The following is a 27,867-nucleotide window of genomic DNA, read 5'->3' as shown; positions in this document are numbered from 1 at the left end:
CCACCCTGAACCCTTCATTTGATTCGATTCGATTCATTTTTCCTCTCATAAATTTCTCCAGACTTTTATTTATTTAACGCAGTATTAACACAATCCTCTCGCCCATTATCAATGCCCAAATATATTTATTAAAAATATGAAACTACACTGACTTTCTAGCTGTCGGAATACGGAATCGATTCTTCAAAATTGTGATTCTGCGTCCACCTCGAAGAGCCGAACAAATGAACCGACTCGCACACGAACGACTCACCACTACTTTTTATTTTTTTTTTTACCTCAGAGTTAAAACACGAAATGGATGACCGGTAAGATAGCGGTTAGAGTCGTTTATTATGACTATGGTGAAGTCGATTTCAACAACAACTGTATGATTAATTCTTTCTTTTCTGTGAGGCAGCTTTGGTGATTCATTTCCCAACGACATGTTAATCAAGCTGGCTTGTGTTAGCTAACGGTTTAGCGCTAGCCATAACTGAAGGTGGGTTAGCTAAGGTTAGCTTGACTGTGCGCGAGACCCGTACCGTTGGCAATTTTGACACTACAACAACCTAGTTGTTGTTAATAATATTATTTTTTGGCTGAGAAACGATGACATGCTGCACTTTAATTCAGAAAAAAGTCATAAAAAATAGTCCAGCATATACATGTAATAAAGCTACTGCTCATGTTGTAATGATGGCTGGTGTGATGTTTTAATCCTCTTAAACTTGTCAACAATCACAACCTTTTATTAAACCTTTTATTTTATGATTTATTAAAGAATGACACATCATACTTTTATCCATTTTTAGGTACAGCTCACTCCTCTGTCCTGAAGATGTTGGAAATGTTCTACCTCCAGATGTTCTGACACTGGAGACTCCTTCCATACGTGATACACAAACATTTATTCTCCTTTCACTGTATCAACAAATACGCACGTATTTCATCTCTGGCTTGTTTATTAAGGCTCTAAATATACATCTGGGTTTCTGTAAAGTTTCTTTGTGACAGAATCTAATGCCTTTTTGTTAAAGGATCGTCATAGAAACATCGCTGGAACCCGAGAGATCGAGTCACGTCTCACGTCCTGCCTTAGGCCTTCATTTTATTACCAGGGTCTGTTCTTCTGTCTCTCGATTTCTTTCTCTGATTCTGTCCCCTCCTCCATCCATCCAGCCATCTATGGATCCATCCTTCTCTCTTTGCAGCACTCTCTCCCCATAGCCCTAGGGACCTAGATAACCTTTTAGCCCACCCCCCACCCCCCTTCGCTCATAAACAAGGTGTCCATGTTTCCCTGATTGAAACGACACCATCGACAGCTGCAGTTGTGTGTCACCGTGCCTCGGGGCCATCGGCTCTATTACCCACCCTCGACAGGGGTTTGTCCTGATACACTTTTAATTCCTTCCAAGGCAAGTAAAAGGTTCAAGGCTTTTCTCCCGAAGCATCGTCGCAACAGAGAGCCGAGAGTTTCTCTTAAGCGTAAAGAAGATGCTCTGATGCGATGCTTGAGCTTAGATCTCCTGCGAAAGACCGGGTGACGTGATGATGACCAATCGAGATACAGACCAAAAAAAACATATACTTGGCTTGTACATTTACGTCCTGTAATTAGTACCATTTCAGCAGCACCAATTAAAAAGCTGATAAACACTCTACATATTCCGGTCCCTCAGATATAAGATCGGCGCCAGGATTCAGCTGGACTCTGGTGTTTAATGATTTCTGGTTTCCTGTGGAACCACAGACTTTAATAACAATAAAAAGGCAGAATAATGGAAGCCTGGTGCTTGGTTTATGAGCTTGACCCTGAAGAGCATGAACTAGGAAGGTCATTAAACACGATTACACAGATTTCCAAATCCTGGCAAGTCAACGGTTAAACAGAAATCTATGCAAACCCGTTTTAGTTTAGTTTAAATCTGTTTCGTTTTTATAAATATCACAAATCATGTGTCCTGTTGCTGCAGGAAAGCGATGCAACTGGCCAGCTGATGTTTTAGGGGAAAAATAAAAGAGAGCAAAGAAACAAGTTTGGCCAGAGGCTAAATAAACAATTGAATTTTGGTTAACCAGAACTAACATAATTAGCCAGAATAAAGTAGAGCCTGTCACTGGGTTGTGCTCTTAAAAGCCAGAGCCTGGGGAGAAGGGAGAGAGAGGACGAGCAGATCCAGAACAGATCCAGGAGTGGACAGAGGGACTGACCTGCGACAGAGAGAAGCTTAGAAGACTGAAAGCTCACGAAGAATTTCAGAGGAAACCGAAAAAACCTCAGTAGCAACGTTAACCTTTGACCATATTGGAGATTGGAGATTCTTTCTAAAAGACCTGAGGAAGGTTGTGAGATGTGGTGAGAAACCTCTTCCAGATCACAGAACTTGTGCAGTATCATAAAAAAGAGACAGATGCGTCTCCTGAGCAAGGACCTGCGTCTGCAGGATGTCACACTGATCTATGTGATCCTGCTCGCTGCCCTGGTGGTTCTCCTGGTGGCCCCGTACCACGCCTCCTCCCCATCTTCATCTTCTCCGTCTTCGTCTCCAGACGGCCCCTCCAGACCTTCCTTACCTTACCACGTCCCACTGGACCCAGCCGGGCAGCTGGAGCTCTTCTGGAACATCAGTTACGCTAAACAGGAGGTGTACATGGAGCTCCGAGCCAAGGAGCTGAGCCATGGTGTCCTGCTGGGCATGTCGGACCACGGAGAACCCACCAACGCTGACCTGGTGCTGCTGTGGAGCGATGGACACAAGTCCTACTTTGGGGTGAGAGCGAGTGTGTAGGTGAAGGACATCAGGAAATGGTTAGGGTTTATCTTTTTCTAAGATGTGTTTGTTAATCAGATAAAATCAGGATCAGCCAATTTCTTTGGGAAAACCTGTAAAAGTTCTAATTCATACAAAAAAAAGCTTCAGGAACCTACAATTTATCCTGCAATCAATAATCTTCAAAACCAGGACGATGGTAAGGAGGTGATTTACATCTTAAATCTTGACATCGTTCTAAAAAAGATTCTTAAATGTTAAACATCAAAGTCCTAAATCTATCACAGAAAATTAGGAAACGTAATTAAGAAAAACAAGTAAAATTTCTACTGAAGCTCAACAAGCACATTTATACAGTAAACATCTAACACTCTACTATTTTTATTTCTTACACATTTTCCCATTTTCTTTAAATCTGTTTTTCCAATTGAATGTTAATCCATTACATTTCAATTAGAATCACAGTCCAAAATAATTTAGCAAGATTACTATTATTATTTATTTTTATACTATTATTTATTATTATGTAACCAGCTTGTCTTCTAGCACAGACACACACACATATATATTGTGCTGAAAGACAAGCTGGTTATATAAGAGTATATAAATAATAGTGTGTGTGTGTGTGTAGAGCATTAAGAAAGAGCCCCATCGTAGTATCAGGAAAGGCAAAAGTAGCCCAATTATGCTTGAAATCTGCAAACATGGCAACCGTGACATCAGAAATACAAAAATTGGTGTCCTCCTCATGATGAAGCGTCTGTACATATTAATATCAGGGTCACGTCTTTAATCTGAGTTAAAAGCGTGTGATTTAAATTTCTAAAAAGGTACAGCATGATGTTAAAGTGTTATTCATGAGCATGATGATGTGTGTGTGGGTTGGACAGCGTGACTAGGCGGAATGAGTGGAGGCTGAAATTAAATTGGGCCACTCGGATGCACACACATGCGCACACACACACACACACACACACACACACATACACACACACAGATAGCCTGAGGAGGAGGAGGCCAGTCTGTCTCGAAAATGCCATTATGTACTTGCAGATTAAAGCAGATTGTGGCTCATGTAATGCAAAACGTGTTGAAGTGTAACTCAAACACAAACGCGGTATATACCCTATCAGCTCTGCATCTGTTCCTTCGCCTTGATTACAGATCCTTTTAAACCTGTCTCAGTGTCATTCACACCAAAATGATAACAGAGGAAAGACATGACAAAAAAAATTGTCTAAGTAATTTTTTAATTTTTTTATCCTGCACTAGTGTTGTATTTGTCCAGTTAAATGCTCTCTAGATGGTTTATGCCCCACCCCCAGGGGCGTGTCCTGCTCTAAACCAGCAGTGTGTTAGTAATAAACCTGGTTTGTCAGTGTGTGTTTTCGGTTGTTCGTCTTTCTGCATGATACAGTATTCCCTTTTCCATATGGTTGTAGTTTATTCATATGGAAGTGGGCAGAGTTTGTGTGAGTTGGTGGTCATGTGACTTTCTGGAGGATTGTTTTAGTGCTGCTTCTTCTCAGTTACCTCTGGCAATCCTGACACACATCTCAACTCGACTCGTATCAGAAACACACAGCACAGACAGGTGTTGGTGTTAGCTCTCCATATTTAGCTAGGTCTCTAAGCTGATCTTGTGTAGATCTTGTGAGGGTGTGGCATAATCAGTCTAATACTCCAACATGACCACAGACTGACTTCCTGTTTCAAAAGAAACTTCTTAACTTTTTCGTATATTAGTATCTCATTAAATCTGTGCTCTAAAAATCTCAATCCAAAAACTCCTGTGTGTATATATATGTTTAAATGTTTGTGTGTGAATGTGTATGTGCAGGACGCGTGGAGTGATGATGATGGCCAGGTCACGCTGGACAGTCAGCAAGATTATGAACTTCTGGATGCACGGAACACTCCAGAAGGTTTTTCGCTGCTCTTCAGGAGACCTTTCAGTACCTGTGACCCCCATGACTACGTTATAGAGGCACTGTAGTATTCTCACACACACACACACACACTGTGTAAAATATAAAATACTTTTAACAACATTCACACTAAGCCCACAAAAGCAGTATGTAAATGTCTGCAAGTTTTTATGACAGCTCTTGCTAATGCTATTACACCTTGACAGACAGATAGGTCACATGACTCTAGCCTTCAATAACAAATACTAATATTTACAAGGAACAACATGTGTGATTGAGTATAGAATCTTGACACACTCAATACTTCCTGTACTCACTGAACACTCCTCTGATTGACAGGAAGGAACCGTCCACCTGATCTACAGCATCCTCGATCGGCCAATCCGCTCTCTTCGTGATCTCAACGTGTCCCGCCTTCAGCCTGGTGTTCAGCGAGTCCTTCTGCTGCGTCCCGACACGCCCAGCCCCTCTCTTCCACTGGATGTGCGCACACTGGAGGTTCTGGCACCCGCCGTCGTTATTCCTGAGCAGGAGACCACCTACTGGTGCTACATGTACCAACTGCCCCCTAACATGCCCAAGAACCACATTGTCATGGTAACAGTCTGTCAGAATCGTAACTAATCCGTTTAGAACAAATCAGAGCATAAAGAAGGTAACATTAATTAGCCTTTTCGAATTTTTGTAATTTTTGATTCCAGCACTGAATCCTCCTTAGATCAACCTGTGCCAGCTGCATTAATAAAAAAACGAATTCTTGTAGTGCTTCGTAAACAAGATGGACATGAATTTGCGTCAGCTTTAGATCCTGATATCTTCCTCATATTGCTCATCTGTACAGTGGACTCGAGGGTTTATTATCCTCTTGACTGACTCGAAGCTGAAGCAATAGAAATAAATTAGACGTGTAATTTACGCGTCTGTGTCTCTGGGGAGCGTCTTTCCCATGGAGATATCAAAAAACCAAAATAAGATGATTGCTATATCATCGCTCAGATCTCAGTCCTGTTCCCTATTGTCCATCATCTGCTGCCTCATCTTCCTCTACCTATATTTGTAATTTACATCTTCTTTGTTCTTAGTCCCTTTTTTATTATTATGTCTCACCTTTACTTGTTTTGATGTTATAGCATCTTGCACTGCTTTCAGACTTGCAGTTTAGTGTAAGCCCTACAGGAAGAGGACGTGTTTATTTAAATACCAGGTCACAGCCGAGACGAGCTACTGTTGCTCACATTGCTGAAGAAATTAATGCTGGTTCTGATAGAAAGGGGTCAGAATACACAGTGATGGGTTGAGGCTGTTTCGGCAGCACCAACACAATGTTAGGCAGGTGGTCATAATGTTATGCCTGATCAGTGTATAACATCATGTGTATTTCTGGGACGTTTACAGATACGTTTAATCCAACAAGCTGCTCAAATCTTCAGTGTTGGCTAGAAATGATTAGAGCGTCCATTTACTATGTACACGACACAAACATGTTAGTTCCGTGCTCAAAACTTTACTTCCTGCCTGTAATTAGCTCCTAAAGGACACAAAAACATATAACTTCAATCTCCTGTGCTCATTAAATGTGTATAGAGACATTAGGAGGAAAAATAAAGCTGGGACTGAAGTCACAGAGGTTGCTGGTGTCTCTGGTGAAGCTAGTATAAACATCTCAATTTGCTAATCTAATCTAATCTAATCTAATCTAATCTAATCTAATCTAATCTAATCTAATCTAATCTAATCTAATCTAATCTAATCTAATCTAATCTAATCTAATCTAATCTAATCTGAGAAGGTAGCTGGTGTGCAGCCCAGCAATATCAATTCTACATGTATAAGCGAACATTCTATATAAGCGAAAGATCTGCGTGTAAATAGTTTGGTGGATTTAGGATATTAGTACACCTTAAATGTTTATTTAAGTCTGCATCATCATGACATTTTAGATTTTCAACCATTCGAAGCAAGTGAACGTTTAATTGTCATTAAAGATAATAACATTGTGTAATAGGGAAACCTAATTACTTTAAAGATATAAAACACATCGCAAGCGTGGAAGTTCTCCAAGATTAAACTCCTTATAAAACTGAGCTGCAGTACAGAGTATTGATGCAGCTGTGAAGGCTAAGGGTCAGGACTCATATTGACCGCACAGTCCATTTCTTCTGTTTTGTGTATGATGCTTTAGGGAAACTGGAACAGGAGCAGTGAAGCTTAGATCATCAGCTGGAGTGAAAGAGAGGGGGGGGGAGCGAGAGAGAGAGACAGACAGAGGGAGAGGGAGGGAGAAAGAGACAGACAGAGAGAGAGAGAGACAAACAGAGAGAGAGAGAGACAGAGAGAGAGCGAGAGAGAGACAGATGAACAAAGAATGAGAGAGACAGAGACACAGAGAGAGAGAGACGAACAAAAAAAAGAGAGACAGACAGACAGAGAGAGAGTGGCAGACAGAGAGAGAGTTCAGAGTAATGCTCTCTTGACCATTTAGTGCTGATGATTTTAAAGGGTCTTGTACAGGTTTAATAAGATGTGTGTTATAAAGCATTTATAAGCAGTAAATGTAATGTGTGTGTGTGTGCAGTATGAGGCGGTGGTGAGCGAGGGGAACGAGGCCATCGTGCATCATATGGAGGTGTTTGAATGTTCTCCTCACATGGACTCAGTCCCTCAGTACAGCGGCTCCTGTGACTCCAACATGAAGCCTCCCAAGCTGAACTCCTGCAGACATGTCCTGGCAGCATGGGCCCTTGGAGCTGAGGTCAACACACACACACACACACACACACACACACATACACTGAACACATACACTGAACACATACACTGAACACACACACACATACACACACACACACATACACACACTCACACACACACACACATACACTGAACACATACACTGAACACATACACTGAACACACACACACATACACACACACACACATACACACACTCACACACACATACACTGAACACATACACTGAACACATACACTGAACACACACACACATACACACACACACACATACACTGAACACATACACTGAACACATACACTGAACACACACACACTCTCAACACACACACACACACACATACACTGAACACATACACTGAACACACACACTCTCAACACACACACACACACACATACACTGAACACATACACTGAACACATACACTGAACACACACACACATACACACACACACACATACACTGAACACATACACTGAACACATACACTGAACACACACACACTCTCAACACACACACACACACACATACACTGAACACATACACTGAACACACACACTCTCAACACACACACACACACACATACACTGAACACATACACTGAACACATACACTGAACACATACACTGAACACACACACACTCTCAACACACACACACACATACACTGAACACACACACATACACTGAACACACACACACATACACTGAACACATACACTGAACACATACACTGAACACATACACTGAACACACACACACTCTCAACACACACACACACACACACACATACACTGAACACATACACTGAACACATACACTGAACACACACACTGAACACATACACTGAACACATACACTGAACACATACACTGAACACACACACACATACACACACACACACATACACACACTCACACACACACACACACACACATACACTGAACACATACACTGAACACACACACACTCTCAACACACACACACACATACACATACACTGAACACATACACTGAACACATACACTGAACACACACACACACTCTCAACACACACACACACACATACACTGAACACACACACACTCTCAACACACACACACACACACATACACATACACTGAACACATACACTGAACACATACACTGAACACACACACACTCTCAACACACACACACATACACTGAACACATACACTGAACACACACACACACTCTCAACACACTCACACACACACACACACACATACACTGAACACATACACTGAACACACACACACACTCTCAACACACACACACACATACACTGAACACATACACTGAACACATACACTGAACACACACACACACTCTCAACACACACACACACACATACACATACACTGAACACATACACTGAACACATACACTGAACACACACACACACACACTCTCAACACACACACACATACACACACACATACACTGAACACATACACTGAACACACACACACTCTCAACACACACACACACACACACACATACACTGAACACATACACTGAACACATACACTGAACACACACACACTCTCAACACACACACACTCACACACACACACACACATACACTGAACACATACACTGAACACACACACACTCTCAACACACACATACACATACACTGAACACATACACTGAACACACACACACTCACACACACACACACATACACTGAACACATACACTGAACACACACACACTCTCAACACACTCACACACACACATACACTGAACACACACACTCTCAACACACCCACACACACACACATACACTGAACACACACACACTCTCAACACACTCACACACACACACACACATACACTGAACACATACACTGAACACATACACTGAACACACACACACTCTCAACACACTCACACACACACACACACATACACTGAACACACACACACTCTCAACACACTCACACACACACACACACACATATACACTGAACACACACACTCTCAACACACTCACACACACACACATACACTGAACACATACACTGAACACACACACACTCTCAACACACTCACACACACACACACTCTCAACACACTCACACACACACACACACACACACACTCCTAACACACACACACACTGAACACATACTGAACACACACACACACTCTCAACACACTCACACACACACACATACACTGAACACATACACTGAACACACACACACTCTCAACACACTCACACACACACACAAACACACTCCTAACACACACACACACACTGAACACATACACTGAACACATACTGAACACACACACACACACACTCTCAACACACTCACACACACACACACAAACACACTCCTAACACACACACACAAACTGAACACATACACTGAACACATACAGAACACACACACACACTCTCAACACACTCACACACACACACACTCTCAACACACTCACACACACACATACACTGAACACATACACTGATCACACACACACACTCTCAACACACTCTCACACACACACAAACACACTCCTAACACACACACACACTGAACACATACACTGAACACATACTGAACACACACACACACTCTCAACACACTCACACACACACATACACTGAACACATACACTGATCACACACACACTCTCAACACACTCACACACACACACAAACACACTCCTAACACACACACACACACACTGAACACATACACTGAACACATACTGAACACGAACACACACACACTCTCAACACACTCACACACACACACACAAACACACTCCTAACACACACACACAAACTGAACACATACACTGAACACATACTGAACACACACACACACTCTCAACACACTCACACACACACATACACTGAACACATACACTGATCACACACACACACTCTCAACACACTCACACACACACAAACACACTCCTAACACACACACACACTGAACACATACACTGAACACATACTGAACACACACACACACACACTCTCAACACACTCACACACACACATACACTGAACACATACACTGATCACACACACACTCTCAACACACTCACACACACACACAAACACACTCCTAACACACACACACACACACTGAACACATACACTGAACACATACTGAACACACACACACACTCTCAACACACTCACACACACACACATACACTGAACACACACACACTCTCAACACACTCACACACACACACAAACACACTCCTAACACACACACACACACTGAACACATACACTGAACACATACTGAACACACACACACACACACTCTCAACACACTCACACACACACACACATACACTGAACACATACACTGAACACACACACACTCTCAACACACTCACACACACACACACATACACTGAACACACACACACTCTCAACACACTCACACACACACACACACACACTCCTAACACACACACACACACACTGAACACATACTGAACACACACACACACACTCTCAACACACTCACACACACACATACACTGAACACATACACTGAACACACACACACTCTCAACACACTCACACACACACACACACACACACTCTCAACACACTCACACACACACACACACTCTCAACACACTCACACACACACACTGAACACATACACTGAACACATACTGAACACACACACACACTCTCAACACACTCACACACACACACATACACTGAACACATACACTGAACACACACACACTCTCAACACACTCACAGACACACACACACACATACACTGAACACACACACACTCAACACACTCACACACACACACACACACACACACTCTGAACACACACACACACACTCCTAACACACACACTGAACACACTCATACACACACACACACACACTCTGAACACACACACACACACTCCTAACACACACACTGAACACACACACTCCGAACACACACACACTGCACACACACTGCACACACTGAACAAACACACACACTGAACAGACACACAAACACACTCTGAACACACACATATACTCACTAATAACACACACACACACACACGTATGCACTGAACACACACACTCTCTGAACACACACATATACTCACTAATAACACACACACACACACACGTATGCACTGAACACACACACTCTCTGAACACACGTCTCACAGCCTTCAGTAGTTACTGGTTTATATGGTCTGAGTGATTTTAGTGATGTTTGTAAACAGTCATGAGAAAAACAACTTTATCATCTGTTTATTCTGCTAGAGACTGGTTGCCAGGTCTCTATTTATCCTGTAGAAATGAACTGCACAGTTCATTTGATTAAAGTTACAGTATGTGATTGAGATGAGCTGAAACTCAGAATTCTCTATCACTACATAAATATTCCCTTCAACATAAACTTGGACTGGAATAAACACGTCAGTGATTAACGTGTTAAAGAACTAAGTAGTGTTTATCAAACTAAATACTTAGGCTTAATTACTAAAGACTTGGTTATGTTAATGACTCGCTAAAAGGAGAACCTTAATGTAACGGTTTGTCAGATTCACCTGAACATCTGCTGCCTAGGCTAAAACACCACCTGAAGGGCAGGGCAGGAGGTGGAGCTTTCTGAACTGACAGGACGCGTGATTGACAGCTGATTCAGACTTAAAAGACTTATGCTTAAAGTGTTTATAAGAAGATGATATAAAACGAATGAAGGTGATTTGAACTTCCTCTTCCTGGAAGTTGTAAATTTCCCGTTGGGATGAATAACGTATCTATCTATCTATCTATCTATCTATCTATCTATCTATCTATCTATCTATCTATCTATCTGTCTGTCTGTCTGTCTGTCTGTCTGTCTGTCTGTCTGTCTGTCTGTCTGTCTGTCTGTCTGTCTGTCTGTCTGTCTGTCTATCTATCTATCTATCTATCTATCTATCTATCTAGCTATCTATATATCTCCTCATCATCCTCATCACTCGTATTGTGTGGAAGATGTTGTAAGTGGAGGATTTATCAGAAGCGGTGCTCTGTGATGGGTGTGGATAATTCAGGGCTGCGCAGGTAGCCGAGAGCCACTGCAGCATTCAGCTGTCTCTATAGATACACACGGGCAGCTCACCCACGCTCGCTCGGTGCCAGTCACGTATCTGAGTGGCACAGAGAGACAAGAGACACCAATTACTGAATTACACCAGAGGAAGACCAGCACAAAACATCTTCCTCCTCCTCCTGACGCCTGAGCTGGAGAGATGCGATTAAAAAAAATACAAATTGAAGCCTTCATTCGTGAGGGTTTAAAAAAAGCTGTTTATTGTTTTTGTTTCTTTACATTAATTATTCATTTTAGATTCCGAACAGAAATGATGCATTTCATATAAAATGAAGAAAGAAAGAATTAGAAAGAGAAGAAAGAGGAGGAGGAGGAGGAAGAAAATCAGGCCGGTTATGTAAAGCAGTTCCTGGACCGTGTTTTTATAACGCTTTTAAATAAGGGATGTGTGTTTTTCTTCTTTCTTTTCTTTTTTTTAAATAAAAACAGCACTTGTAGAAGAGATGAGTGTACAGAGCTGCTGGGTTTGAGTCAGCGCTGGAGGTCTGTCTCAGTCCAGTGATTCACAATCAATCATACAAAAATACCACAGGACCATGCAGTTCCATGTCCTGATTGGTCAGATGGTGTTGATTAATTTTCTAGGCCAGTAGCTCTGACTGTAACGCAGGTTTATATTCATGCGCTCATTTCAATACGAGTCTATAGCGTTTCCATAGTAACGGCTCATTCACATGGACACCAAACCACACACACATGCACGCTCACACACACCATCCAGCTTAATGTCTGAAACTGGAGACTCCTTCCATAAATTAACAGAATGCTTTCTGAATATTCTGGCCTCTTCAGGAGAGAGACGTTTACACTGTGTGTGTGTGTGTGTGTGTGTTTAGCCGTTCTACTACCCCGCAGATGCCGGCCTTCCTATGGGTGGAGGAGGTTCCTCCAGGTTCCTTCGTTTGGAGGTGCACTATCACAACCCACTCCACATCTCTGGTAAGTGTGCACGCACACACACACACGCACACACACACACACACACACACACACACACACACACACACACAGAGAGAGTCCAATTAGGGCATTTCGATTTCTGTAACTGTTATGACTCATCTTTTCTGTCTCTGCTGTAACCACCTGATCACCCGCTCGCCTTAAGCAGCTCCTCCTCCTCCTCCTCCTCCTCCTCCTCCTCACTTTTCCAACCTTCTTCCTTGAATAATATTTACTTTTTTATTCATAGCTTATGGTTTTTATGTTATTTTGAAGCTCTGTGTGTGTGTTTGGGAGGTATAGGTAATGAATCTACAAAATTTACTAACAAGTCTTTGTAACAATAATATAACAGAAAATTAAACAAAGAAAATCTTTAAGTAATTAGAAATGCAGCATTAGTATAAAAAATAGACTGTAAAGTATACGGTTTTAACTCTTCTTTATTTCTTTTATTAAAATCACAGACTTTTTCAGAACTTCTTTAGAAACCTTCTATTCAAGCAGCAGAGCTAGATATGAGCTCAATTATACACAGTGTGTGTGTATGAGTGAGTGTGTACACAAACATAGATCCTTAAAGAATAAGAATAGAATAGAATAAAAACATATATACTGAATATATTATTATACTATATTGAAAAATATATTTTTTATTATTTGTGCATACACTAATCAGGCATAACATTATGACCACCTGCCTAATATTGTGTTGGTCCCCCTTTTTGCTGCCGAAACAGCCCTGACCCGTCCTGCACTGTGTATTCTGACCCCTTTCTATCAGAACCAGCATTAACTTCTTCAGCAGTTTGATCAACAGTAGCTCGTCTGTTGGATCGGATCACACGGGCCAGCCTTCTCTCCCCACATGCATCAATGAGCCTTGACCGCCCATGACCCTGTCGCCGGTTCACCAGTGTCCCTTCCTTGGACCACGTTTGATAGATACTGACCACTGCAGACCGGCAACACCCCACAAGAGCTGCAGTTTTGGAGATGCTCTGATCCAGTGGTCTAGCCATCACAATTTGTCCCTTTTGGTCAAACTCGCTCAAATCCTTACACTTGTCCATTTTTCCTGCTTCTAACATCAACTTTGAGGACAAAATGTTGACTTGCTGCCTAATATATCCCACCCACTAACAGGTGCCATGATGAGGAGATACTCAGACTTTAACTGGTTGAAATGAGCATTAGAGTGGTTCTGTTGCAGAATCAGGGTCTGGGTTAGATATACAAGTATAATGTGTTTGTGTGTTCCAGGGCGTCGTGACTCCTCAGGTATTCGTCTGTGGTTCACTCCATCTCTGAGGCGCTTCGACGCCGGGATCATGGAGCTCGGTTTGGTATACACACCTGTCATGGCTGTCCCTCCTCACCAGCACACCTTCCAGCTCACAGGCTACTGCACGGCCGAGTGCACACGCACGGTACACATCTAGAAATATCCAGAAGCTGGAACATCGTTTGTGCGTACATGAATTCAGCAAACTAATTAGAGAGGTTTAGCTTGTTTGATTCAGTTTACTGAATCGATTCTTTTGAATCACTCATTTGAGTGACTCAAATGTCCAAAGCATAAATTGTTTGTTAGTTTATTGTCGATATACTGTAATAAATTTCACATTCATAAACAAACTATTAGAAAACACATGATTTAAATGTGTACAAATGTAGGTTTTTTTCTGAACGTTCCACCCCTTGAACCCATTTTTATGACGTAATTAGTGTTCAGTTGATATTATTTACAGTCATAATATTTTATGATGCTGGTGTCTTGTGGCTCTGCGGTCCACTTAGAGAGAATCACACCCTGATTTAAATTGTTAAATGACTTCCTTATTCACGAAGGAACCGAGAAATGTCTTAAAACTCGATACCTGAGCTCGTTAGCTAGCGTGAAACAAAGGGGCTGAAAGCTAATCCTTCGTTAGCAAAATACAAAACCAGCAGCATGTGCAATACACTGATTTAGCTTTGTTAGAAATATGGATGGACTCCTTGAAGCGGTGCGATGCTAAAAAGTCAAATCACATCAAAACTTTTACAAGAAAAATACATTTAAAGCTGTTTTGTCTGAAAATGTAGTCAGTAGAAATTTTCTTTTGAAATTACATTACCGAAAGTGTGCAGATGCAGAATTTTTTCTTTTTCTTTTTATGTTATATCTGCAGAGATAACAAAAACATGGCTATTTTAAATTTGATATCTGATATATCAACACTATTTAGTTTTGGAGAAATATTTTCTTGTAGTCTTGTGCTGCTTAACTCTTTTATTAAATCTGTCACCTGTAGAACCTGAAGATCGCTCAAGGGAACCGAACAGCGGTGTGCCGAAGTGCTGTTTATTCCTGGATAACGTGTGTGTGTGTGTGTTTCACTCCCACTCGTCCGCTACAGGCGCTGCCTCCTGGTGGGATCCATATTTTTGCATCGCAGCTGCACACACACCTGGCGGGTCGAGGCGTTCGCACCGTGCTGGTAAGAGGACGCAAAGAGGTGGAGGTGGTGCAGGAGGACAAGCACTACAGTGCACACTATCAGGTAGAACACACATATAAACACAAACCCACACACACACAAATATATATATTTATACTGCAGGTTGCTCATGGCTTGACCCCACACATCCTACAGAATGTTGAATATTATCAAAAATTTGAGAAAGAAGGTGTGAGATTATATTTATTCAGTATTAACACCTCTCTCTCTCTTTCTCTCTCTTTCTCTCTCTCTCTCCATCTCTCTCTCCACTATCTCCATCTCTTAGATCATCCGCATCCTCAGAAAGATGGTGACTGTTCTGCCAGTAAGTTCTCCACGCCAGCACGGCTAAAACAGGACTTGTATTTATCCAGGGAAAAAACAGAGATAACACAGACATTACAGGAAAAGCCTGGAGGCAACAAGCCACCAACAAAAGAACAGATCTGCTGCATTTAGACTGTCAATATCAGCTCCCACACACACAGCGAGAGCCGCCAGTTTCACACTGACCTGCCAAACACAGAGCCGCTTTTAAATATCCAACTACAAATAGCTGCTGATCACAAGATCACAAGTGCACTCTCTCTCTCTCTCTCTCTCTCTCTCAGGGTGATGTGCTTCTGACAAAATGCACTTATAACACAGAAGACCGAGTCAAAGCCACAGTGGTGAGTGTGAACATACGATACACACTAGCTCTCTCATCACCCTGAACTCTAATATTTTACTATAACAGAACGTCCCTGAGTGCTTCATTCCTTTTCCGTTGCAGCATTTTAACAACGATGACATCATCTTTTATTTCTTTATAGTTACTTTCAATGTTATGGAAATGTATGGAATAGCAACTTTTTTTTTTTCATTTTTATGTGAACGGGCATCCGATAAAAGAATGAAAAGATGATGCATTTTTGCGCATTTAGTTTTGTTCATTTTAAAATCTTTAGCCTTAACGTCATCTCACGGCTTTGACGTCAACCCTCATCATCCCCTCTTCCTGTGGATACTGAATTTGGTCTAAGGCAGCCATGCTTTTAATAAAATGAGCCTAAAATAGCCAGTTAAATGGTGGTGGTGGTGTGTGTGTGTGTGTGTGCAGGGTGGATTTGGGATCATGGAAGAGATGTGTGTGAATTATGTGCACTATTACCCACGTACACAGCTGGAGCTCTGTAAGAGTCATGTAGACCTGGATTACCTGCAGAGATACTTCAGCATCATCAACAGGTGCTTGTGCTTTTATTTATTTTTTATTTTTAATTCAGGTCTATGATTTGCAGTGAATGAGCTGTTGCTATAGAAACGATAACGTGTTATTATAACCCTGTGATTTGTTGTTATTTCTGTCAGATTCCATGGCGGCGAGGGCTGCAGCTGCTCTCAGAACACAGTGGAGGACCAGTTCTCCTCTGTGACCTGGGACTCCTTCAGTGCCGAGGTGCTGGACTCCCTGTACACCACGTCACCCATCTCCATGCACTGTAACCAGTCCACCGCCGAGCTGTTTCCTGTGAGTTCTCACTCTGTTAACCTGCTCATTCTAGCAGACTGGTACACACCAAAACACTCATTTCATTGGTTCACTGGAACGAGTGGAAAAGATTCTGTGTTCAAAGCAGGAAAATGATTGTGTTTGGAAGTCCAGACTGAAATCTATGAATACATTTATTACATTAATTATTAAACTCCTTAATGCTCACATTCAATACCACGCTATACAGCACCATCGAACATATCTTAAGTGTGAAGATGAAACTATCCACACTCCTGTGTTAGTCTTCACCTCCCTAAAGCACAGTGTGAGTTTGATGAAGATCTGAAAGTGTCCGATTTTCAACTCAGACATGCTAAGGGTGTGTTTTATTTTTTAGGCAAAAAAATTTAACCTTCTCTAATTTCACAAAATTCTGACAGTGAGTCAGGATCATCACCACTAACACAGGGGTGCACTTACTTTCATCATCTTTCACTCCAGACCTCAGACCTGAGCCTGAAGAGTATAGTGTAGTGTAGTGTATACTATACTATACTACACTACACTATACTACACTACATTATACTACACTGTACTACACTACACTATACTATAAAACACTACACTGTACTATACTATATTAAACTATACTAAATTATACTACTTTATGCTACACTATACTACACTACACTGTACTACTCTACACTATACTGCACTACACTACACTATACTACACTACACTATACTACGCTGTACTACTCTACACTATACTGCACTACACTACACTATACTACACTGTACTACTCTACACTATACTGCACTACACTACACTATACTACACTACACTGTACTACTCTACACTATACTGCACTACACTACACTATACTACACTGTCCTACACTATACTTCACTACACTATACTACACTACACTATACTTTAGGTACTTTAGTACTTTACTACACTACACTATACTACACTACACTGTACTACACTACACTATACTACACTACACTGTACTACTCTACACTATACTGCACTACACTATACTACACTGTACTACTCTACACTATACTGCACTACACTACACTATACTACACTACACTGTACTACTCTACACTATACTGCACTACACTACACTATACTACACTGTCCTACACTATACTTCACTACACTATACTACACTACACTATACTTTAGGTACTTTAGTACTTTACTACACTACACTATACTACACTACACTGTACTACACTACACTATACTACACTACACTATACTACACTACACTATACTACACTATACTACACTTCACTACACTATACTACACTACACTATACTTTAGGTACTTTAGTACTTTACTACACTATACTGTCCTACACTACACTATACTACACTACACTATACTACACTACACTATACTACACTACACTATACTACACTTCACTACACTACACTATACTTTAGGTACTTTAGTACTTTACTACACTATACTGTCCTACACTACACTATACTACACTACACTATACTACACTACACTATACTACACTACACTATACTACACTTCACTACACTACACTATACTTTAGGTACTTTAGTACTTTACTACACTATACTGTCCTACACTACACTACACTACACTGTACTACACTACACTACACTATACTACACTACACTACACTACACTGTACTACACTACACTATACTACACTACACTATACTACACTACACTATACTTTAGGTACTTTAGTACTTTACTACACTACACTATACTACACTACACTATACTACACTATACTACACTACATTATACTACACTGTACTACACTACACTATACTATAAAACACTACACTGTACTATACTATATTAAACTATACTAAATTATACTACTTTATGCTACACTATACTACACTACACTGTACTACTCTACACTATACTGCACTACACTACACTATACTACACTACACTATACTACGCTGTACTATAATGCACTACACTATACTGTACTACACTATACTACACTATACTACACTGTACTATACTAAACTACACTACACTATACTACACTGTACTATAATGCACTACACTATACTAAACTACACTATACTATACTACACTATACTGTACTACACTACACTATACTGCACTGTACTATACTGCACTACACTATACTACACTATACTACACTATACTACACTACACTATACTACACTACACTATACTTTAGGTACTTTAGTACTTTACTACACTATACTGTCCTACACTACACTATACTACACTACACTATACTACACTATACTACACTACACTACACTATACTACACTACACTATACTACACTATACTACACTTCACTACACTATACTACACTACACTATACTATACTACACTATACTGTACTACACTACACTATACTACACTGTACTACACTACACTATACTATAAAACACTACACTGTACTATACTATATTAAACTATACTAAATTATACTACTTTATGCTACACTATACTACACTACACTGTACTACTCTACACTATACTGCACTACACTACACTATACTACACTACACTATACTACGCTGTACTATAATGCACTACACTATACTGTACTACACTATACTACACTATACTACACTGTACTATACTAAACTACACTACACTATACTACACTGTACTATAATGCACTACACTATACTAAACTACACTATACTATACTACACTATACTGTACTACACTACACTATACTATACTATACTGCACTACACTATACTACACTATACTACACTATACTACACTACACTATACTACACTACACTATACTTTAGGTACTTTAGTACTTTACTACACTATACTGTCCTACACTACACTATACTACACTACACTATACTACACTATACTACACTACACTACACTATACTACACTACACTATACTACACTATACTACACTTCACTACACTATACTACACTACACTATACTATACTACACTATACTGTACTACACTACACTATACTACACTTCACTACACTATACTACACTACACTATACTATACTACACTATACTGTACTACACTACACTATACTACACTTCACTACACTATACTACACTACACTATACTTTAGGTACTTTAGTACTTTACTACACTATACTGTCCTACACTACACTATACTACACTACACTACACTACACTGTACTATACTACACTACACTATACTACACTACACTACACTGTACTACACTACACTATACTACACTACACTATACTTTAGGTACTTTAGTACTTTACTACACTACACTATACTACACTACACTATACTACACTATACTACACTACATTATACTACACTGTACTACACTACACTATACTATAAAACACTACACTGTACTATACTATATTAAACTATACTAAATTATACTACTTTATGCTACACTATACTACACTACACTGTACTACTCTACACTATACTGTACTACACTATACTACACTGTACTACTCTACACTATACTGCACTACACTACACTATACTACACTACACTATACTACGCTGTACTATAATGCACTACACTATACTGTACTACACTATACTACACTATACTACACTGTACTATACTAAACTACACTATACTACACTATACTGCACTACACTACACTATACTACACTATACTGCACTGTACTATAATGCACTACACTATACTAAACTACACTACACTATACTACACTATACTACACTGTACTATAATGCACTACACTATACTAAACTACACTATACTGTACTACACCACACTATACTATACTATACTGCACTACACTATACTGCACTGTACTATAATGCACTACACTATACTGTACTACACTATACTAAACTACACTATACTACACTATACTGTACTGCACTATACTGCACTACACTATACTAAACTACACTATACTACACTATACTGTACTACACTACACTGCACTGTACTATAATGCACTACACTATACTATACTAAACTACACTATACTACACTATACTGTACTACACTATACTATACTAAACTACACTATACTACACTATACTATACTACACTATACTAAACTACACTATACTGTACTACACTACACTACACTGCACTGTACTATAATGCACTACACTATACTATACTACACTACACTATACTACACTATACTAAACTACACTATACTGTACTACACTACACTATACTGCACTGTACTATAATGCACTACACTATACTATACTAAACTACACTATACTACACTATACTGTACTACACTATACTATACTACACTATACTACACTATACTACACTACACTATACTGCACTATACTATACTAAACTACACTATACTACACTGTACTATAATGCACTACACTATACTACACTATACTGCACTGTACTATAATGCACTACACTATACTAAACTACACTATACTGTACTACACTACACTGCACTGTACTATAATGCACTACACTATACTATACTAAACTACACTATACTGCACTGTACTATAATGCACTACACTATACTATACTAAACTACACTATACTACACTATACTGTACTGCACTATACTACACTACACTATACTGCACTGTACTATAATGCACTACACTATACTAAACTACACTATACTACACTATACTGCACTGTACTATAATGCACTACACTATACTATACTAAACTACACTTTACTGTACTGCACTATACTACACTACACTGCACTGTACTATAATGCACTACACTATACTATACTAAACTACACTATACTACACTGCACTGTACTATAATGCACTACACTATACTATACTAAACTACACTGTACTATAATGCACTACACTATACTACACTATACTGCACTGTACTATAATGCACTACACTATACTACACTAAACTACACTACACTATACTGCACTATACTAAACTACACTATACTACACTGTACTATAATGCACTACACTATACTACACTATACTGCACTGTACTATAATGCACTACACTATACTATACTAAACTACACTATACTACACTATACTGTACTACACTACTATACTACACTACACTATACTACACTATACTGCACTGTACTATAATGCACTACACTATACTATACTACACTACACTATACTACACTATACTGCACTGTACTATAATGCACTACACTATACTATACTAAACTACACTATACTACACTATACTGTACTACACTATACTGCACTGTACTATAATGCACTACACTATACTAAACTACACTACACTATAATGCACTACACTATACTAAACTACACTATACTATACTACACTATACTGTACTACACTACACTATACTATACTATACTGCACTACACTATACTGCACTGTACTATAATGCACTACACTATACTGTACTACACTACACTATACTAAACTACACTATACTGTACTGCACTATACTGCACTACACTATACTAAACTACACTATACTACACTATACTGTACTACACTACACTGCACTGTACTATAATGCACTACACTATACTATACTAAACTACACTATACTACACTATACTGTACTACACTATACTATACTACACTATACTACACTATACTACACTACACTATACTGCACTATACTATACTAAACTACACTATACTACACTGTACTATAATGCACTACACTATACTACACTATACTGCACTGTACTATAATGCACTACACTATACTATACTAAACTACACTACACTATACTGCACTATACTATACTAAACTACACTATACTACACTGTACTATAATGCACTACACTATACTACACTATACTGCACTGTACTATAATGCACTACACTATACTATACTAAACTACACTATACTACACTATACTGTACTACACTACTATACTACACTACACTATACTACACTATACTGCACTGTACTATAATGCACTACACTATACTATACTACACTACACTATACTACACTATACTGCACTGTACTATAATGCACTACACTATACTATACTAAACTACACTATACTACACTATACTGTACTGCACTATACTGCACTACACTATACTAAACTACACTATACTACACTATACTGTACTACACTATACTATACTAAACTACACTATACTATACTACACTATACTAAACTACACTATACTGTACTACACTACACTACACTGCACTGTACTATAATGCACTACACTATACTACACTATACTGCACTGTACTATAATGCACTACACTATACTACACTACACTGCACTGTACTATAATGCACTACACTATACTATACTAAACTACACTATACTGCACTGTACTATAATGCACTACACTATACTATACTAAACTACACTATACTACACTATACTGCACTGTACTATAATGCACTACACTATACTATACTAAACTACACTTTACTGTACTGCACTATACTACACTACACTGCACTGTACTATAATGCACTACACTATACTATACTAAACTACACTATACTACACTATACTGCACTGTACTATAATGCACTACACTATACTATACTAAACTACACTGTACTATAATGCACTACACTATACTACACTATACTGCACTGTACTATAATGCACTACACTATACTATACTAAACTACACTACACTATACTGCACTATACTATACTAAACTACACTATACTACACTGTACTATAATGCACTACACTATACTGCACTGTACTATAATGCACTACACTATACTATACTAAACTACACTATACTACACTATACTGTACTACACTACTATACTACACTACACTATACTACACTATACTGCACTGTACTATAATGCACTACACTACACTATACTATACTACACTATACTACACTATACTGCACTGTACTATAATGCACTACACTATACTATACTAAACTACACTATACTACACTATACTGTACTACACTACTATACTACACTACACTATACTACACTATACTGCACTGTACTATAATGCACTACATTATACTAAACTACACTATACTGTACTACACTATACTATACTGTACTATAATGCACTACACTATACTGCACTGTACTATAATGCACTATACTATACTAAACTACACTATACTGTACTACACTATACTACACTATAATGCACTACACTATACTATACTAAAATACACTATACTACACTACACTATACTACACTATACTGCACTGTACTATAATGCACTACATTATACTAAACTACACTATACTGTACTACACTATACTATACTACACTACACTACACTGTACTATAATGCACTACATTATACTAAACTACACTATACTACACTATACTACACTACACTGCACTGTACTATAATGCACTACACTATACTATACTACACTATACTACACTGTACTACACTACATTATACTACACTATACTACACTATACTGTACTACACTATACTACACTATACTACACTACACTGCACTATAATGCACTACACTATACTATACTAAAATACACTATACTACACTATACTATACTGTACTATAATGCACTACACTATACTGCACTGTACTATAATGCACTACACTATACTAAACTACACTATACTACACTATACTAAACTACACTATACTACACTATACTACACTACACTGCACTGTACTATAATGCACTACACTATACTATACTACACTATACTACACTATACTATACTACACTGTACTACACTACATTATACTACACTATACTATACTACACTGTACTATAATGCACTACACTATACTACACTATACTATACTACACTACATTATACTACACTATACTATACTACACTATACTACACTACACTATACTACACTGTACTATAATGCACTACACTATACTATACTACACTACACTATACTATACTACACTATACTATACTACACTACACTATACTATAATACACTATACTATACTACACTACATTATACTGCACTATACTACACTACACTGTACTATAATGCACTACACTATACTACACTATACTATACTACACTACATTATACTACACTATACTATACTAAAATACACTATACTACACTATACTGCACTGTACTATAATGCACTATACTATACTAAACTACACTATACTGTACTACACTATATTATACTACACTACACTATACTACACTACACTATACTATACTACACTACATTATACTGCACTATACTACACTACACTGTACTATAATGCACTACACTATACTACACTATACTATACTACACTACATTATACTACACTATACTATACTATACTACATTATACTACACTACACTACACTATACTACACTGTACTATAATGCACTACACTATACTATACTACACTATACTATACTACACTATACTATACTACACTACACTATACTATACTACACTATACTATACTACACTACATTATACTGCACTATACTACACTGTACTATAATGCACTACACTATACTATACTACACTATACTATACTACACTACATTATACTACACTATACTACACTACACTGTACTACACTACACTATACTACACTACATTATACTACACTGTACTATAATGCACTACACTATACTATACTACACTATACTATACTACACTACATTATACTACACTATACTACACTACACTGTACTACACTACACTATACTACACTACATTATACTACACTATACTACACTATACTAAACTATACTGTACTACACTACACTATAGTACACTACACTATACTACACTGTACTATAATGCACTACACTACACTACACTATGCTGCACTGTACTATAATACACTGTACTATAATGCACTGTACTACACTATGCTGCACGACACTATACTATAAAACACTACACTGTACTATACTACGCTGCACTATACTATATTAAACTATACTAAATTATACTACTTTATGCTGCATGACACTATACTATAAAACACTATACTGTACAGCACTATACTGTACTATACTACACTATACCTCAGTGTGTTTGGAGTGTGTTAGTCTTCACCTCCATAATGTACAGTGTGAATTTGGTGAAGATCTGAGATCATCTGTCATGCTAAGTGGTTAGTCTGTGTGTTTTATTTTGGCAAAAAATTGAACATTCTCAAACTTTCATCAAATTCACACAGTTCATCAGGAAGCCCAACACTAACAGAGGGGTGCAATTAATTTCATAACATCTCACTGAGATCTGAGCCTCTCACTTCCTAAATATTACACTGAGTATAACAGATGTTTCAGAGTCACTAATATAAAAACACATGGTTTTCTTTCTCGTCTCCAGGGCAACTGGGAGAAACAGCAGATTCCTGAGGTATTAGCCGAGCTCCAGCCACGTGCACAAACATGTAAACCGAGCAGAGCGGCGGATCTGAATAACGGCCCTACGGAGGTTCAGCCCAGACACAGCGGCTAACACAAAGCCTTTCAGCTCCAACAGCGACACGCCCACACCTCCAGCTCCGGGCTGTAATTATAAAAATAATAAAAACACTTCAGTGAATTCACACTAAACAGCAAGTTGCATGATTTGATAAAATGGCCAGAAGTAATTTATTTACAGAGCTCCTGAGTTAACTCAAAGTGGGTGTGGTCAGAGGCGAGGTATGCAAATGAGAAGTGAAGTGATGTGATGACTACACCACTGTTTATGCTTCTAGTTAGATATTTTATTTCTGCCTCCTAACATTGTTCAGCGGTTATCATGTGATCATTTAACGTGTGACTAGTGCTTTACTAATTATAGTTTATTTTTGTTTAGTGACATCATAATGAAGCTAATAGCAACATGTATGTACAGGTTTAGTCTAAACTTTAATTTGTGCTTATTTTTGTGCAGTGATTAATGCATTCCTGCTTAGCCAATCAGGAAGGAGAGAATTTTTGTGTGTAACAGCTGGTAAATATTTCATTAAAATACAAAGATGGTTTTGTCCAATTGAAGTCAAGCTGGAGTCTGTAATAGCTGTGGAATTCTGATGGGATAAATGCAGGGATATTCAGGAAGCACTGAACACAGTGAGGAGGAAATAAAGAAAAAATAAATAATAAATACACAAAACTTTTAGTTAAAACAAAACTGTTATCAGTTTAATATATATATATATATATATATATATATATAGCTCTGGAATATATCTATAAAAAAATGAGAGCCCACTGCAAAATAATGAGTTTCTTCTGTTTTTTTCTTCCAGGTTCAGGTATTGGTGAGATGAGTTTTGTTTCATTTTTTGTGACCTGCTGACAATATTTCTCCTAAATTCAAAATATAACTATTGTTATTTAGAGTGTATATTGACAACTGATGACAACACATCAAAATAACCCAAGATCATGCAGTATTTGCAGAGCTTTAATAACTCAAATAAAACAAAATGCAAATACTTTGTAAACAGATTGTGTTAATGCTTTGTCTAAAT

The 27,867-nt window shown here is 38.6% G+C and overlaps 1 protein-coding gene across 2 annotated transcripts; it reads left to right on the top strand.

The window, feature by feature from the left end:
* Positions 1-75: 75 nt before the first annotated feature.
* dbh (dopamine beta-hydroxylase (dopamine beta-monooxygenase)) lies at positions 76-27,569 on the top strand. Of its 2 annotated transcripts, none has more exons than XM_058411196.1 (13): positions 76-308; positions 795-2,756; positions 4,597-4,743; positions 5,024-5,281; positions 7,260-7,436; positions 13,401-13,503; positions 14,767-14,933; positions 15,801-16,049; positions 16,276-16,314; positions 16,601-16,660; positions 17,092-17,219; positions 17,343-17,502; positions 26,730-27,569. In XM_058411196.1, the coding sequence occupies exons 2-13, from the start codon at positions 2,397-2,399 to the stop codon at positions 26,859-26,861; spliced, it is 1,980 nt and encodes a 659-aa protein (XP_058267179.1). In that variant the 5' UTR covers positions 76-308; positions 795-2,396; the 3' UTR covers positions 26,862-27,569. The 2 variants fall into 2 exon arrangements, with proteins under 2 accessions (XP_058267179.1, XP_058267180.1); XM_058411197.1 differs by having other exon boundaries at positions 82-308; positions 15,906-16,049; positions 26,730-27,552.
* Positions 27,570-27,867: the final 298 nt, after the last annotated feature.

This window comes from Hemibagrus wyckioides, linkage group LG16 (genome assembly GCF_019097595.1).
Source record: "Hemibagrus wyckioides isolate EC202008001 linkage group LG16, SWU_Hwy_1.0, whole genome shotgun sequence".
Lineage (NCBI taxonomy): Eukaryota > Metazoa > Chordata > Actinopteri > Siluriformes > Bagridae > Hemibagrus > Hemibagrus wyckioides.
The sequence above is the reverse complement of the archived record's forward strand: the minus strand, read 5'-3'. Positions and strand labels throughout refer to the sequence as shown.